The 19,218-nt window shown below is 37.0% G+C and overlaps 1 protein-coding gene across 5 annotated transcripts in view; it reads left to right on the top strand.

The window, feature by feature from the left end:
- Positions 1 to 19,218, top strand: part of LOC128864563 (protein eyes shut) — a 307,203-nt gene that overhangs the window by 271,955 nt on the left and 16,030 nt on the right. For 3 of the 5 annotated variants that reach the window (XM_054104287.1, XM_054104285.1, XM_054104286.1), the window contains 5 exons: positions 273 to 981; positions 1,041 to 1,204; positions 1,270 to 2,001; positions 2,069 to 2,311; positions 16,126 to 16,641. In XM_054104287.1, the coding sequence (XP_053960262.1) occupies positions 273 to 981; positions 1,041 to 1,204; positions 1,270 to 2,001; positions 2,069 to 2,311; positions 16,126 to 16,641 (2,364 nt within the window). The remainder of the gene's footprint in view (positions 1 to 272; positions 982 to 1,040; positions 1,205 to 1,269; positions 2,002 to 2,068; positions 2,312 to 16,125; positions 16,642 to 19,218) is intronic. The other 2 variants (XM_054104288.1, XM_054104289.1) reach the window with 1 other exon arrangement.

Here is a 19,218-nt window from a genome sequence, read left to right on the forward strand (position 1 = left end):
CTAAGCGCACTAATACAATCACACGTACTCTCACATCTTGTTAGTGTTGTTAGTCGAGTAAGCGTGCTCATCCATGTAACTTGCTACACTTTGTCAATTTTTCAATGTTCGTGCATCCAAGCATTTGGTAATGTTGTACTCTCGTCCATATGTACTCGTACTCGTAGGTATATGCAAAAGTACATCTTGGAAAGAAGTCGACTAATCAAAATTGAATTACCCCAATATCCGTGCAACCTTTTCCTTAAACAATTCCAATTTCCAAAAACAAGATTTTCCTCCCCACACGGTTTCCCCGGCTACAATTAAAAATCTTACAGATCTCGAGGTCGCCCTACCATCGTTTTCGGGCAGCGTCAATGGTCTCTCTTCGTTTGTCGCCTACACCGTACCCATTCCACTCGAATACTCGATCGAGTTGAGCTTCAAAATACTACCGCAGACGATGTCACAAATATCACTACTCGCCTTCCTAGGACAGACAGGTTATCATGACGAGAAGAGCGATCATCTGGCGATCAGTTTCATACAGGGTTACATAATGCTCACTTGGAATTTGGGCGGTGGACCGCGTCGCATATTTACACAGAAACCAATCGATTTTAGATTGGATGCGCCACGCGTACCCTATGAGATCAAAGTTGGCCGCATTGGACGACAGGCTTGGCTCTCTGTGGATGGTAAATTCAATATCACAGGCCGTTCGCCGGGTAGTGTAAATCGTATGGATGTTATGCCGATTCTTTACTTGGGAGGGCATGAAATAGCGAATTTCAACACATTGCCACACGATCTGCCGCTGCACTCAGGCTTCCAGGGTTGTATTTACGATGTGAATTTGAAAGCGGGACAGGTGACGGTGCCGCTGCAAGAGACACGTGGTGTGCGCGGACGCGGTGTGGGACAATGCGGTACCAGGGAGTGCCACCGACATGCTTGTCAACATGATGGCGCGTGCTTGCAACATGGTGCAACTTTCACGTAAGTACTTTAAAACGTTTGGTTTGAGTGCGAGTTAATAGACGTATTCTACTTTTTAGCTGTATTTGCCAGGAGGGCTGGTACGGACCTCTTTGCGCGCAGCCAATCAACCCATGCGACTCATTCAACAATAAATGCGCGGAGGGTTCAACGTGTGTACCGCTCGTGAATGGTTACGAGTGCGATTGTCCAGTGGGCAGAACTGGCAAAAATTGTGATGAAGGTAAAATGTCATGAAACATTCAAAATTCTTTCCTATACCAAATCATTTTCTTTACTCTCGCGTAGATATTCGTTCGCTAAGCGATGTCTCACTTACCGGACGTCGCTCGTATTTGTCTGTACGCTGGCCCTACCTCTATGATAGCTCTGATAAGCTGGGCTCCAAACGTTCACAAATCATCAGCTATCGAAACTTCACGAAGAAACTAATGCCACCGAAACCCATCGCCTCTTCGAATCAGCACTTCGTTATGAAGCTGCTCAACGAAGTGGAAAAACAACGCAATTTCTCACCTGTACCTCTCATGGGCTCGAAGACGTTCGAGGAGCATCATCGCGTACAATTCTTCTTCATCGAGTTCCAATTGCGCCCACTTTCCGAACGTGGTCTTCTACTTTACTTCGGCACACTGAACAACAATCTGGATAAGAAAGTCGGTTTCGTTTCACTCTCGCTACAAGGAGGCGTTGTAGAATTCCGCATATCGGGCCCCAATAGCCACGTGACGGTAGTGCGAAGCGTGCGTATGCTCGCAATTGGCGAATGGCATAAGATTAAAATGGCGCAACGTGGACGCTGGCTAACGCTGTGGGTCGAGGGTAGTGCATCGTCTGCGCTGGCACCTTCTGCTGAGGTGCTTGTGGAGCCCGATTCACTGCTTTATATTGGCGGACTGAAAGACTTATCAAAACTGCCACACAATGCTATTTCTGGCTTCCCTATACCATTCCGTGGCTGCGTACGCGGCCTGGTGGTGAGTGGTACGCGTATTGTGCTGAACGAAACTAATATTATTGGTTAGTAGTTGCGAATGTGTATGGAGCATTGCACCGAGTGTAAAATATGATTTTATTTTATTTTCAGATTCACGAAACATTCGCGACTGTGATGGCACTGCGTGTGGCGGTGATTCTTGTGAAGCGGGTGGCCACTGTTGGCTCGATGAAAAGCTGCAGCCTCATTGCATTTGTCCCGAGTATGCGAAGGGCGATCGATGTGAATATTCAGAGAGTTGTAAACTGATACCTTGCAAGAATAATGGACGCTGTTTGCGTAGCGGACGTTGTTCGTGCCCCAATGGCTGGGGTGGATTCTATTGTGAAATCGGTAAGTGCAAAGCGGGGGCGTTATTTAAATCAAATGGTATAAAGACAAAAAATCATTAAGTTCTACATCAATTTGAACAATAATCAATAATATAGATTATAATACCTGGCAAAATTGTTTTTCCAAATTGCATTAAATTATTTTTTTTTTACTCGAGTACGGACTTGATACATTTTCCACCAAATCAATGTCTAGAGTTTATGTTGTCCAACATGTAATGATGACTTCAGTTCAGGCCATTTTAGGAAACCCATTGATAAAGATCTTAGATCTCCTTACACGAAACACCAAATGATGGAATAGGTATTTTCTAATAGCGGTCGCCCTCAGCAGACAATGGCAAACCTCCGAGTGTATTTCTGCCATGAAAAAGCTCCTCATAAAAATCATTAGCCGTCAGAGGAAACTGTCAGAGTTTGAGTAGTAAATCTGCTGAATGTATTGAGGAGAAAATCCTAAATCCCCGGCGAAACTAAGCATTTCTTCATCTCACACTTTCAATGCCAACCGAAGTGCAATCAGACATCAGTCACATAGACACGGTTCTTGTCCATATTTGACTCCATTTTCATATTTGCTGTAGTCCGCCACCTCATGCTCCTCACATTCATCACCTTCGAACTTTTTTACTCTTTCGAAGAAGATGTTACTCAGCTCAGTTTATGGCCAATCGCCGCATTACTTATCATAATTTATAATTTATGTATAATTTAAACACTAAGTTTTAGTGCCACACTGTGTAAAAATAAAAATTTGCACTTTAAAGCCGGAATATCTGGAAAATCAGACGAGATACAGCAGAGTTCAGATTCGGATGAAATACATCAAAAACCTTCTGTTCTTGGTTCAAAATTTGTGTCGACCTCTGTAATTTAAACAACGCATCGTATTCCGAATCCAGCATAAAACCAGAAGGTAGAGCTTTTCCGAAGTAGAGGCCCACTTGTGACTACAAATCCTAGTGACAGGCTCAATAAACTTGTGAAGGTATAAGTATCACTAAAGGTCGATCTCTGTTAGGCATAATATTAAATTCTAAAAGTATTTGGTAACAACATCTCATAATTTTTTTGAACATGCCCAAATACTCCATTAAAATGTTTGTTCTGTGGTATCTGAGTTAATGCGTATCTCCACGACTAAAGTTTCATTGTAGGGTAGGAAACTTTGGGCAACTAACTATTTTGGCGAGTAAAGGTGAACACTCTTACTATGTTTGCTAATACCAGCGGTGATTCCAAATCCCGAAATTCCGGGATATTTTTAATATAATCCCGGAATTACAGGATTCAATCGGGATATAACTTTCCTATTTGTAATTCATTAAAAACTCACTAAAGCTTTCTTTTTTGGTTTTTTTGTTTTTGCCAAAACTAGAATTATTTTCATGCTCCATGCTGCGATTTAAAAAAATTACTGAAGTATAGAGATGATTACGTTTTCAATACTACTGATTTAGTTCAATAATGGTTAAAGCAGAAATTAGCTCTTACATTAATATATTTTTTAACCATATTTACATGAATTTAGGTTTAGGAACGTCAATTATTTACAAAGTTGAAAAAAGCACCAACACGTTTCTAAAAAATCAGAATGTATAGTTTATAAGAATAAAAAATAAAAAATTCCAAGTTTTTTAACTGTAATCTAAATTTTCTGCAAATTAAAAGTTGCAAGAAAAACTTGCTCGCGTCGTAAAATTCTTTACTTCAGAGTAACTTTGGCCTAAAACAAATTGTATGCCAAATCTTTCATATACTTTCATACTTGAAAAACAAAAGAAATAAATACAAATTAAGAAATCGTTTCGAGATTCATATCAACTAATGGCGATATTTTTGATACTGAAAAATTACGTTATTGCGGGATTATAAATAACAGAATCCCGGGATTGTCTAGACAAGTCTCTACATCTTTACGCAAAACACACGCCAAAGTACAAGGGCTGATAGACACTATGCCACACATTATTTCTACTGTATTGAGTAATGCACGCAAATACATCACTAAGAAGTACCATAGTTATATGCTCTAGAAAACTATAAAGAGATTCCAGAATGGTAAAAATTTTGCAGATTTATATTCAAGCTGCTTGCGACACTTTGTCGAAAGAAATTCGAAAAATTCAATGAGGTCATGAATAGCTCAACCGTCAATTAATCTACCTCCATGGCTTCATAGTTTTTCAGACGCATTGATGCTATGTGTACTGCGTCAAAAGCACGCTATGTGACTGATATTCCATAGTCAATGACCGAGGCTTTAACTTTATCATGGTTTGATCTATGGAATCATAGTCATAATCAATCATAATCATAATTTAGCTGAGTTGAGAAGTCGTTTTTGAATCCTTACAATGCCTTGGGTGTCAGTCTCTTATATAATGGTATATACGATTGGCGTTAACACCAATTTTAGGTGTTTGGTCGAGCTGCTCCTCCTATTTATGGCGTGGGTCTTAATGTTGCTTCACAAATGAAGGGACCTGCAGTTTTATGCCGCCACCGAGAGACGGCTTTTCATACCTAAAATATACTCGCAGACTTGCCAAAATCTGTCGAGGAGCGAGCGCTATTACAAACAACTTTTTCTCTAAATTTTCAATTAGTGTTTCATTCCCGGGGTTCCAAACTTGTACACTTCCGAATGGTTGTCACGCACCAACCCATTCGACTACGGCGGCGGTCGCCGTCTCTTAGTCGACGTCATAACTTTTACAGATATTTTTGGTATTCCCGTCGATACTTACCGCATTTCTTAGTGAATGTGCTGGCCATCTTTACAACTGGCCACCATCTCAATTTCCTTAAACTCTGGTAATTAAGTTTGTGTCTTATTTCAGAAAATAGCGAACTTTCGTTCTGTTTTATGACAGCATTTCATTTTTATCCATTCTCTTTGTGTTATTGTTTACCTCAGGCGCTTGAAAACGCAGAACTCTATGTGAATTAAATCAGAGCAAACAATTAATCGCCCAATTAGATCAAAAACAAATATAAGCGACTAGATTATTCTTCTACTTTCAAGTGATTGTAAAATTATTTATATTCAAGAGTATGCGACGGGCAGCATAAAATGTAAGCGGGCCAGAAAATTTAAGTAGTTGAAGGACAAATTAAACAAATTTTTTTTTGGACTCGTTCAATTCTACTAGCATAAACGCATAATTGAGGCATACTGAAATTTTAAACTAACTAAGGAATTAAACAAGACTTTCCGCATGTAGAGGTCTTTAATATCTTTAGAATATCTGGGCAATTTTTTTTATGGCAGTTACCTTGTTCATTGTCTCGGTATAAAACAAATTCAAGCATTCGTTGTATGGAAGGAAATGCATGCCAAGAAGAAAAATCATCAAAAATCAACGCAAGTTTTTAACCGCTTTAGACTGGCACAATATGATACCAAAATTGAATGAACTACAAAACAGCACACCCTGAATTTTTCTAAACATTCTGACTAAGCATACAAAAAATTAAAGAAAAAATACTTAAGTAAATAGTCAAAATGTTGCTATATGTTCCGCTGTTATAATTGTGAACACAGGTGTATATATTCAAATAAAATATAAGTAGTAATTAGTTGCTGTTCAATTGAGTTTAGATTTTTCCCCAATGATTGATTTCAGTGAAAACTGAAACGTCCCTGATTTTATGGCTGCAATTAAAATAGTGTGAAAACAATTAAAAGTCGGCTGCTCGATTGACATTCAGAGAAGGCATGGCACATGTAGCTAATTACACAAGTGGGGCCTTGACTTTCAAGTTCGATTTCGATGAATCAGCCCTGCAAGTGAGCCATTAAATAAAGGCAGCAAGGCACGAAATATAAATAAAAGTAGTTGAAATCAATTTTTTCTAGCAACACAGAAAACCACACATACACACATATGTGTGAACACACACACATACATAACTATGATTAACAGAAAATTAGTAAATCGCTGTGAACGGGTGCATGTTTAGAGCTATAGAGTAAGATAGAGAGGAATAAGAATACGTTATAAGTCATTCATTAGGAGTCTTTTTTTTTTTTTGTAGTGAGCAAAATAGAGAGATGATAAAAACTTTCGCAAGTAATTTGCATGGCCAAAGGCAATTTAGTACATGTGAAATAAATCTACGAAGTAAATATACGCACGAAAATAGCCGCTGGGGGTTCTTCTGTTTATTTCTCTCCATTTTTACAGCTATAATTTTTTCTGGTTTTTGTGTAAATTATTAATTTTTTGTACGAAAATGTGTCAAGCAAACTCACTCAAAGTAACGGTAAATGCGCGTCAAAAGCTGGACATTCGCATGATTCGCCGCAAGTGTAACGGGTGTTTTTTTAAATCGGTTAGAACTTTCAATAGGAATATCTATCAAAGTAGTTGGTAGAGTAGTTGCAAAGTGAACTCAGGAGTTGATAAAGCAAGCTTTCGACATTCTATTCGGTTTTGGAACTCTAGCTAATTACTATATACCCGACCAACGTTTATAAAACGTGTAAATATATTTCAAAAATTCATTTTAACAAACTTATAAACCAATTCTTAAACACAACGGTGCGCATAATCATCCAACTGAGTAGCTTATAGGCAATAGGCTGAATCGGTTTATGTCTCTTATTAATACTTTGTGTACCGGAGCCTCAAACTGTATCCCTTTTTACTAGTACATAGATTGAAAATTTTTAGGAAATACCAATTCAAAAAATAAGTGTACGATTCTGTGTCAAGTGATTCAAGTGTTTTAGACATTGGCGTAAATTCTTCTGAAAATTGGCTAATTTTTGGCCTCGAGTATAATAAGAAATAAACTGAACAAATTTAAAAACAAATAATAATTTTGAGATATAGTCAATGTTGACTACTTTGGTATTGAAAAATGCTAAGTTTACCATTTTCCTTCGCTGCTCAAATCGAATGTCTCTTTATTGCAAGAATGAAAGATTTACGAGGTTTGCTCTTTAAATATGGGGAAATATAAAATTATGAGGAGAACTTCAGCTGCGACGTCGCTACGGCAGATTCGGTTGCCGAATTTTGAAGGATCCTTTTACATGTATTCACAGACTCATCCAATCAGTCGTTGGTCAGATGGCAACGAAGTGTCATTGGTTGATTTTTTCCGTATATCACCAACACAATCTCATTGTTTTTGTAAACACATCCCAAGTGACGTTAGCCCATCAGTTGTTTCTGTCAAATTCGCTCAGAGCCGAATAAAGGTATGTTAAAGACCACACCTCTAAAAATTGTTGTCTAAAAATTATTGTTCAGTGGCGTTTTTCCTCACCGAACGGTTCTACATGTGCTACTTGGCTAACGGGCTATATATATGTACGTCTTAAGGTCTAACTACAGCAAGTCTTAAGGTCCAGTTGCATCAAAATTTTAACGACTAATTATTTAGGTGTAGGTATGTGCGTGTAAGTGCATGCCTAACATCTACATTATGAAGTTTTTAAAGTTAAATATATTCAGTTATTTTTGACATTTTTTTTTTAATTTTTTATACTTTTTAAAAAATATTTTTTGGAAAAAAAATTTCTGCCAAAAAAACAAAATTTTTCTAGAAAAAAAACAAAATTTTTCTAGAAAAAAAACCAAATTTTTTTAACAAAAAATCAAATTTTTTTCCGAAAACTCTTTTTGTGTTTTTGCTCAAAAAATATTTTTAGCGAAAAAAAAAATTTTTCCAAAAAATATTTCTTGAATGTCCAAAAATATTTTTCCAAAAAACAAAAAATATTCTTTAAATCTTCAAAAAAAAAAATTTTTTTCATAATTTTTTTTCTTATTTTTTCATTAATACATGAGACTAAGCTCAGTAATCTTTGATCACTTCATTTCGAATTATGTTCAAATTCATACAGCGAACCAGTGAAAGATGCCGGGTATCTACTTACTAATAATTCAATGAATGAACTGCAAATAAATTTTTTCAAGTAAAATAATCATAAATGATGAGCCACATGTCTAGCTTAGTGGGTATGTGTAGGTATAAAAGTATCACGTGTGGTATAAACAAATTCTCACGCGACCCTCGATACCACATTTTTTACCAAAAAAGGCACATTTTTGTGTGGTTTAAAAGAGCTAATGGCCAGGGCACTGAATTTCGTATAATTCGGAAGCTACTTTGCAAGAAGTTGCTGATCGAGCTACCTATGCACTCGACACTGACTACTCAGATTCATTATCATTCTAGTAGTTGCGCAAAACAGACAGTAGTCTCTTATTATGCAAAGCAAATTTTACTTTTCGAGAAGGAATTAAACGAGTCAACCGCTGATGTTTCGAAGAAGCCGCAAAGTTCTAGAATCCACTCGAATTTTTTACGAAACTCTGAGGAAAAAGGTAGTGAAGGCAATGTTTATTGTAAGTAAATGCAAATGGAAGACAGAGCACTTTATCTTTATTTGGTTTTCTTTTACCAAAAATAAATATTATTTTTAATTTGTATTAAATGTATTTACATAATATTCTTTTTGCAATAATTAAATATTTTTTAAAAAATTATTGTTTTTATTATTATTTCACTACACGATATTCGATTTATATTTGCTATAATTTTTATAAAAATTATTATTTTTACCATTACTATTATTATTATCGACCAGCACAGCAATGAGGTTCTGAAGATTAGGAGTAATCTTTCTCATCAGCTTCCATCTCATTCCGGTCAAATATCGATTCCAAACGAGGGGGAGTTCTCTGGAGAAACCATTGCTGCGACGGCAGCTTTGACGATGTCTTAGGCATTTTAAACCTCCTGATCCACAAAAAAAAAATATCTACAAATGAATAATCGCAAAAATTGAATTTGTTGTTTAAATGCTAAAGGACCTCCTCGAATTTATATATAAAAAAATATTATTATTACTATTGTTTTTATTATTATTATTTAATTTGTTTCGTTAGAAATAAAATTCAATTGAATGAAAAATCCAGTATTTTTTTCTCCAAATCCATTATTTTTTTTCTTCGCCCAAATGCTTTAAAACTGTTTTATAGTTGACTGGGCGATGCTACGACTATTGACATGCCGTCCAACTTTGATTATTTCTGTGATTTTATCGATGTTTTCGATATTATCGGCATTTTCTTTAATATAAAAAATGCCTGACCGGTAGCGACGAAACCAATATTCCTCGTAAGCTGTTACAGTATCGGCACCATAAACACCATTCACAATTTCAGCTGCCTCGCTTGGGCTTACATTTTCGCCTTTATCAAAGAAAAACTGTAAAATGTACCGTATCTTTTCTTTGTTAACACCCTGTAACTTTCAACTGAATGGACGAAACAAAAAATAGCAGAAGAATTTTTTAGTGTAAAATTCCACCACCTTGACAACGAAGGTAAACTTTAAATTTGTTTATCAATACTTTACAAGATATTGATCACAACAGCTATCTACAGAGCAAAAAATGGGATTCTATTTCCCCAAGCAAATATTTTTATTAAATGTATTATACAGTGTTGGAAAAAAATTTTATAGGCATCCCTTTGTTTCTGTGTTTGGTAGCATAATTTTATAATTTGTTTTCGTTCTATTTTATGGAAATCAACTGTAAACTACATAATTTTATCGAACCAAACTTAATTTCATTATTTTTCAAGGCGCAAGTTCCACTCCATCCCTCGAGATACGGGAAAGTGACTAAAAAAATGAACTTCAACTAAATACTAAACTTGCGAATTGTAAATCTAATCATTTGAAGTATACTTTGAAAAACCCTTCTATTTATTATTGTATGTCACCGTATAATTATTTCCAAGCTGAAAGACAAATTGTAGCTTTTTTGTCTTTCTGAAAAAACAATTTGCTGTTATTAATTTTTCGTCCATCAGTAACCACTAACCCCAGTATCTAAAACTTATTATTCAAATGTTAATGAATTATCTCAGTATACAATAATTTTGGTAAATCAACTTTTATGCCGTTTAGTTTAAATAAAAGATAGGAAATCTAAGCATCCTATATTGTTCCTATAATTTTTTCCCATACTGTACATTCAACTTCCATATGAATGATTGATTTAAGCTATACTTTTCCCGTTTTAATGTAAATTTTTTTCTTTTTTTTATTGTATTATTTTAGTAAAAACAAACTTAATAAAAATATTTTATTGGATAAAGCATAGAAAAAAATTATAATTTCACAAGGCTCTGGTGAACTTATATTCAGCACTGTTCAAGCAAAAAGAACGAGAGTGAGCAGTTGAGCTATATGTTTGCCTATGCGGTGTGACTAAGATGCTAGAGGAATAATTTTTACTTCAATTTTAGCATAGGGCTCTTAAGGACCCAATTAGAGGTATCATAGCCAAAGCCATAACCCTATCCATAGTTGTAAATCATATGCCAATTAGTCGTGGCATAACCACAAACAGGTAACATTGAAGTAGAAGTAGCAACAACAAAATTTCCACTAAGCCAATAAATTTATTGCCTTTCACTCTTAATTTTTTAACACAAATATCAAAATAAATTTGTGAAATATTTTAGAGAGCTGTTTACAAGGCACATTCATAAAAGGTGGTTGCACTAGACCAACAACACTGTTTTGTAAGGTTGATTGTCAAACCAAAGAATTTGCAAAGTAGAAAACAAAGAATTAATTTGCCTGGTTGCATTCTGAGCTGACAGCCACATGCAAACGGCGAAAGAAAAACAAAAATCAGCTGATTTACCAACACCACCTTTAAAAGATTCACCTTGGCTATTTATATTCATGGCGAAAAAGTAAAATTCATTAGGTGCCATACGGTTATGACTCTAAACATGACGTTATGGTCTGACACCAATAATCATTTGATCAAAACAGTTGATTGCTAAGGTTATGGTTGTGGCTATGATATGGCAGCACTAATTGGTCTATAAGAAACTGGTATAAACTCTGTTCTAAGTGCCGTGAAACGTTTTTCAGCTCCGTCCGTCAGATATACAATAAAAGTACTGGCACTCTACCTGCAGGGTAATAAAGCCGAAATGTTTCAATTAAAAAATTTTCATTAAAAAAAAACTTCTTTGCTTCTAAGAGACACCCGTTATAAAATACACAAATTTGAAATAAAAACGCTCGAGCGTATTTCAGGCCACATAGAACGAGTTTTAATTTCAAACAAAATTACACACAAGCGTCAGAACATAAATAAGCAGCAAGAAAAAATAAATCCGAAAAAGATGAATTATAACCGAAAATCAAGCCAAGCGACAGCCGCAACTAATTTACGGCTAACAGCAACAACAACAACAACAATAGAAACAAATAAGAAAAATAACCTTGACAACAACAGCTGCTCGAAGTCAGCAAGTCAGCTATAATTGCCACTGCAGCCGCTGATGAAATATCAGTTTGTAAGTTAGACGAACTGTGGCTAATGTTTGCTGTGGCTGTTATTCTCGTTATTGTTGTATTCTATGTCATATTCAAGCGCAACACTACTAAACTTCTATTTTCAAGCCCAGTACTACTTGCGCATTGCGGTGACTAATTAAATTCCATCAAACCCTTGCGTACCTTTCGATGCACGTGAATAAAAGCACAACAATAATAACAATAAGGAGAAATATAGAAGTGGAGGAAGAGGAAGAGGAAGAAAAAAAAAGAATAAAGTTGTATATTAAAACAATAGAACTTGGTTTGTTGGCACTTTGTTGGGCAATCACCGCTCTACAATTAAAGCCAAGCGAAAAAGGCCAATAAAAGAAATAAAGAAGCCAAGAAATGTAGAAACAAAGACTTGGACGTTCCAGCAAAGCGGCGAGGTAAGGAAGATGAAGATTTGATTGCGCGTCGAAACGAGATCAGGGCTGTGCAAAAGTACAAATGTAGGAAAAAAAAAACGTTTGTATAAGCGAAAAAGCACACTTTCATACAGTAAACTAAACATATCCTGTAGGAAAATTTAAGCAAAAGGTGCATGCAGTTACACAGTAAAATCTTAATTTTGCGCTTTTTGGGAGTCAATCCCTCTGAATCAAACTTTTTAAAAATTGCATCAATTTTACCCTTTTAAAAATTCATGCAAAATTTGGTCACATTTACTCGTAATATTCAAAACTTTAGTCTTAGATTTTTGCATTATTTTTTTAAAGGTGCCTGCATATTTTTACGTGTTTGAAAAAAAAATTGTTGTTAATTATTTTTACCCCATCAGTAGAACCTGATCCCTTGAGAAATAATAAATTGGATATTTGTTTTTCTGGCAAGTGTTTTAGACAAACTTTTATGTGACTTAAAGCGAAGAAGGGAAACTTGCACAATAAGAAAATGTAAACGAAATTTATGGATTTTTTTTAATACAGAATTTTGATTTTCTACTTTCTTTGAAAGCATAAAACTTCTTAAATGTCGTGTCAAAATTTCAAGGAAATCAGAGAAAAACTCAGGGAGATGTGAGACTTTAAGCGAAGTAGTCTAGTTAGGGAAGCTTGAAACGTAGGAAACCTTGAACGGATTTTTGTGGACTTATTTTTCAAATATGAAGTTTTGGTTTTTTACTTTTTTCGAAAGCATAAGACTTCCTAAATCCTGTGTTGAAATTTGAACGAAATCAGTGAAAAAACTATCGAGATATGCGGCTTTACCGAAGTAGTCTAATTAGGGAAACTTGAAGCTTAGGAAACTCTAAACGAATTTTATGGAGATATTTTTTTAATACAATATTTTATAGTTTCAATTATCTCCTTCATTTTTATTTTGTTCGTGTTTGAATGAAAATAAATTCAATTTTAAAAAATTACTTTTTAAAAATTTGTTAGTCAAAGTAAAAAAAGTAGTCAGGTGGTGACTTAAAAATATATACGTCAAGCTGAACTCATACAAGGTGATAGCAGTAGTATAAAAATAAAATTTATATTTACTTCGCCTTGATATTCAGAACCTACTCGTTTAATTTTTAATTGTTAATTTACCTAATTTAAAAGTGACATTTTGACAGTACAAAATTAGCGCAATTTTAATCACCCATCCAAAGATTTATAATTTTTGCAAATGGTGTCGCACGTAAATCGCTTTCGTTCATCATAGTTGACATTTGTGAGCTAGACAGCTCCGGTATATAAACAGATAAGCAATGGAGCGCACAAAGGTCAAAATGATTCACTCAAATCCTTTTTTCTTTTGTGTTTCATAAAAAACTTATTCAGAAACCAAATTGGCCAAAAGAAAGATTTCCATCACTCAAAACTCTTCTTTTTTTATTTAATAAAAAAATTATTAAAAACAAAAAAATCATAAGATGATTTATTTTGCGCCACCTTGTAAGATTTCGTATTAGTATTTAGACCCTCTTCTGGGTACCAGGCCACAGGAACATCGCAGGAAACTGCAAGGCGGATGAACTTGCAAGAACCGGTACAAAGCTCGATCTCGAACCGGATAAGGCGCTGATACCCATGCCCATAGCCACTTGTAAATTACTTATAGACAGGGAAACCATCAAAAAGGTAAATACAATCTGGCAAAACCTCACAACATGCGAACTAAGCAGACAGACATGGCCGAACTGGAACAGCGGTCGATCGAAGATCTTGCTAAGATTCAACAGAGAATCTATAAGAAAAATGATAGGTGTTTTAACTGGTCATTGTTTAATAGGCAGCCACGCTAGAAGGTTAGGACTCCCTTACTTCGATTTCTGTAGAAGCTGTCTTAATACAGAAGAAGAAGAAACAGTCAGACACCTTTTATGTGAGTGTGAAAGCCTAGCTATGAGAAGGCTGCGCACTCTCGATACAGCATTTCTAACCGATGTAGCGGACATAGCCCATCTAAAACTAACGAAGCTCTGCTCGTTTATTAAAGCAACCGGATGGTTTAAAAAGGAACACGTAGAGTAAGGATAAGCTCCAGTGGTATCACAATGGACCTGCCGAAGGTCTAAGTGTGTCTTACGACAACCACCCTACCTACATACCTACCTACCTACCTTAGACCCTCTGGGTTTCAATTCCTTGTTTTGTTACTAAGAACTGCTAGTATTTCGAAAATTGCCATTAAATGATGCCTTTTTATATACTTATAAAATGCCACGCTTACATATACGCGAGCCAAATAATTGGATAGTGACACTTTTTCCTAGAGTGATTTCGAAGCAGTGCAATCGCCAGCATAACTCTCTGGTAATTCTCAACGTACTTATGAAATGTATTATAGGAGCTGAAAATCTAAGATGCCCTTAAATGGAATGGAATTGTGGATGAACGGAAATTTTCCAAGCACTCAGGCAATATTGGCCTGGCGAAAGCCGAACAGTGGCAGAAAAAATGCTGTGCTCAGTGGATCGTCGGTGATACCTAGGAAATCATGTATCTTCCCCATGGGTTAGTCCTCATAGGGCTTGTAGCGCAACCCTTCTCTATCTGAGAAAGAATTTTTCTCCCACCTGTGAAACCTTGGTTATTTTCCGATGTCACCGCACCAAAGGCTCTAACAATGGCAAATCTTGCTGTATTTGACTCTTCACGTCAGTACTCACACTAAAATTGTACTGCATATGTAAGTAGTGTGTCAGGACACTTGTAATTTCAGAATCCATAGATATGGTAAATAAATCAAAAAATTGGCTCCAGTCCAATTGGGCGTACCAAAGAATCGCAATTGAGCACCAGAGCATCCAGGTGCCCACATAAGTTAGCTGATTCCTCCTCGCAAAGAAGCTAAGCATAAACTAACATTCTTAAACTATTTTTGAAGAGGTGCCAGCGGTTTCTTATGCTTTCTAAGCTGTTTGGTTGTCACCGCAGATGCTAATTTTATGACCTCGTCACCTTTCACAAAATTTTCAGTGTGCCTTTGCTATTGCAAAGGCTTCCGAATGGCTGTACTCTACTACTTTAAACTAAATCATGTCAGAAAAATTTCCAAGCAGGTCCTCGTGTTCTCACTGCTAGTTTTCTATCCTCTTCTCTCCACATTCTCATCTACCAATTTAGTTTTACTGTGGGACGGAATCTTTGCGTGAGCCGAATATACTGAAGTTTTCTCAAAAAAGATCGAGGCTGCTTTCTCCATGGAAGTGTTATAAATAGTCTAACTTTAATGCCAAGTATAACTGGAATGAACCCGATCTGTACTAGAAGCAGAGGGCGCCCAAAAAACTACGTGGAGGCGTACAGTGAATGAAACATCCAAATCGTTTAGCGAATTACGGTACATGGCTCATAACAGAGAGGGCTGGAAATGCTTTGTCGACAGGCTAAGTTCCTAATCTTATAATGTAAATCATATGTAATTAGAACACGCTTTCGCTTCGCAAAGTGAACTGGCGAGCGATGCACAGTGATAATGTCAGGAAAGGAAGCTCTACTTTGGGAGTAGCTCTTCAGCTCAGCTCACGTTTTTCCTTTGGATCTCCGAACTCTCGTTGAATGTTAACTTACAGAATTCTGCAGTTACTATTTCAAAAAAAATTCAGATAGTAAGCGTTGAAGTGTTAAATCCCACAGTTTCATGTAAGGAACTGTAAAAAGGCTATTTAACTCACTTAAATTCAATCAATTTGAAACTATGTAAATCAATTTCCTGATAGGTAGCTATATATTCATATGTATGTGAGCGAATCGACTATAATAAGAAACAATTTAAGGAAATAAATAAATCAGATTTTAATTACACCTGTCGCCAGCATTTGATGACTTTCTCGTACATATTTACACACAAATATACACATAATTTACTCAAAAGATTTAATTAAAAAATATGATTTCCAAACGAAACTATAACCGTTACAATTATTTTCTTTTCTTATTTCTTTCCATGTCTCATTTACTTTGCTTCCTGCTACGTGTGCTTTCAATTTTCAACGCGCTCTTCTAGCCATGAGTAAGCCCACTACGCCAAGCTTCCGTGGAAATAGTTACCTGATCTTGCCTCCGCCCCGCATACCAATGAAAGACAAACGTCGCGGCCCATCAATGTACGTCCGACCACGCGAAGCCATTCAAGTTTCGCTAAATTTCTCCACAATCGAACCTGATGGCCTACTGCTGTGGAGCGAGCATGATCGTAATAAATTTTTGGGTTTAGGCTTGGAAAATGGTCATTTGAAAATGGCTAGCAATTTGTTGGATTCAAGTAATGATACAGTGCAGATGCCGTCGACTGGTTTCATTGCGGATGGCAGTTGGCATTTGGCAAAGGTCATGATGGATCGCAATCGTTTGGAGTTGCAGTTGGACGGCGAAGTGATATTCTCTGAAAAGGTTTTGGATGCGGTGGGCACGGGCACGGCACTGTCCACCACGGAGCGTACGATGTTAACGACGCGTCGCTCGTTTGCGACGCGACGGGGTAAAGAGCCATCAATTACCTACGAAGATGTGTTCTATTTGGGTAAGTGTGAATGTATTTAGAAACTGTCCATCAAGAGAATTCAACAGTGAAATTTGACATAAATCGAAACTAGAAAATTTCAAGAAAAAAATTAAATAGCAGCACTACTAAAAGTGGATGCTTCTTTTTAATTGAACGGCGGCCGCCGTTGCCGAATGGGTTGGTGCATGACTACCCTTCGAGAGTGCGAAGGTTCGAATCTCCGTGCATGGACATCAAGTAATAGAAAAGGTTGTTTCTTCTAACAGTCGCCCCTCGGCAGGCAATGGCAAACCTCCGAGTGCATTTCCGCCATGAAAGAGCTCCTCATAAAATCATTAGCCGTTCGAAGTCGACTTAGAACTGTAGGTTTATGCATTTGTGGAACAACATGAAGACGCATACCACAAATAGGAGGTGGAGCTCGGCCAATTATCTAACGGAAGTATACGCGCCAATTATTAATTCCAATTCGCCAATTCGTTGGTTTTGATGGTTGATTGGTTGATTTTTGAAGTATTGCATTCAAATCTGAACTCAAAATAGTACTTGTTGCGAGATATTTCGGATTTTTTGACTACATTTACAAGGTTTTCAATTTAAGGTTTTTAATATAATATATTAAAAAAATCTTTATTTGTATCTGAGTTGTTGTCTTTTGAATCTTCGGTATTAGGCTATTTTAAAGTGACACACAAATAACAAATATCTCAGGATGTTACATAACCTCAAATGTAGCCAAAAATGCTGTTTGGTTTCGGAACGTCGCAAACATCACAAATGCGACATAACGTGCCGGAGCTATTCTGAGGGCAATTTCGGATTAAGCGCATCTAGAAGCTCAGAAAAGTTGTACTCTAACTACCGATAATCATCATTTTTGCAGACAGTGAGATTTTGACATTTTGTGTTCCCCAAATTAAAAAAAGTATTCGTCAAAACAAAAAAGGACTATTATTCAGTAAAATTTTATGGGCCTGTGTTACAGACAAGCAACAGTCACTCGTGTGGCACAAAATTTGTCCATGCCTAACTTAAGTGTCTGTTTGACGGCAGAAAAACCAGTTTAACCTGTATTTGTCAAGAAACTTATTTCTTATATTCCCAGTTTTAATTAGTCCCTTTGATGAAGGACTTACTAAAGCACACCATAGACCACAAAATATCAATAACTATATATTAATACTAATATTCTTGGTTCCCAGGGTATGAGGATGTCCCATTCATCAACGAATTGTGAGATATCAAAGATGGTAAAGATGGCTGGCTGTCCAACACAATGTTGTTAAGCTTTAGACGGTGTACTACTCGTAAATGTGCCTCATTTAAAGACTTAAAGTGTCAACTTTTAAATTCCTTTAAAATAATATTGAGATACAAAGGTAAGACGCAGTATGGTCAGTTTTTCATTCCCACGGATCCTGCGGTACGCAAGTTTATGTAAACATTTAGTGACACTAATCTGCTTTTTAAATTTTACCAGAAAGTTCGGCGGCTTACAGAAGGTTTCAAGACCGGGGCGTTTTCCTGTAAGAACAAAGACGGCGATCTGGTGACTGACGTACAGAGCAATCTTAAATTATGGAGGGAACACTTCTCGAACCTGTTAAACGGTGACAGCTGCGCATGTCATAGAGAATGTGAAGATCCCGATACCCCAATCGTTGACGACGGAATTGTCGTTCCGTTACCCGACCATGACGAGGTGAGAATAGCAATATCACGGCTAAAAAACAACAAAGCCGCGGGCGCCGACGGACTGCCGGCTGAGCTATTCAAACATGGCGGCGAGGAGCTGATAAGGTGCATGCATCAGCTCCTATGCAAAATATGGTCGGATGAAAGCATGCCTGCCGATTGGAATTTAAGTGTGCTCTGCCCAATCCATAAGAAGGGCGATCCTGCAATTTGTGCCAATTACCGCGGGATCAGTCTTCTAAATATCGCCTATAAGGTTCTAGCGAGCGTATTGTGTGAAAGGCTGAAGCCCACCGTCAACCAACTGATTGGACCTTATCAGTGTGGCTTCAGACCTGGAAAGTCCACCATTGACCAAATATTCTCAATACGCCAAATCTTGGAAAAGACCCATGAAAGGAGAATCGACACACACCACCTTTTCGTCGACTTCAAAGCTGCATTCGACAGTACGGAAAGGAGTTACTTGTATGCCGCGATGTCTGAATTTGGTATCCCCGCAAAACTAATACGGCTATGTAAGATGACGTTGCTCAACACCAGCAGCGCCGTCAGAATTGGGAAGGACCTCTCCGAGCCGTTTGATACCAAACGAGGTTTCAGACAGGGTGACTCGCTGTCGTGTGACTTCTTTAACCTGATGTTGGAGAGCATCGTACGAGCCGCAGAACTTAATCGCTCAGGCACAATTTTTTATAAGAGCGTACAATTGCTGGCGTATGCCGATGATATTGACATCATCGGCCTTAACAACCGCGCTGTTAGTTCTGCCTTCTCCAAACTGGATAAAGAGGCGAAGCGAATGGGTTTGGTGGTGAACGAGGACAAAACGAAGTACCTCCTGTCTTCAAACAAACAGTCGGCGCACTCGCGTATCGGCACCCACGTCACTGTTGACAG

This window comes from Anastrepha ludens, chromosome 5, assembly GCF_028408465.1.
Source record: "Anastrepha ludens isolate Willacy chromosome 5, idAnaLude1.1, whole genome shotgun sequence".
NCBI classification, from domain to species: Eukaryota; Metazoa; Arthropoda; class Insecta; order Diptera; family Tephritidae; genus Anastrepha; species Anastrepha ludens.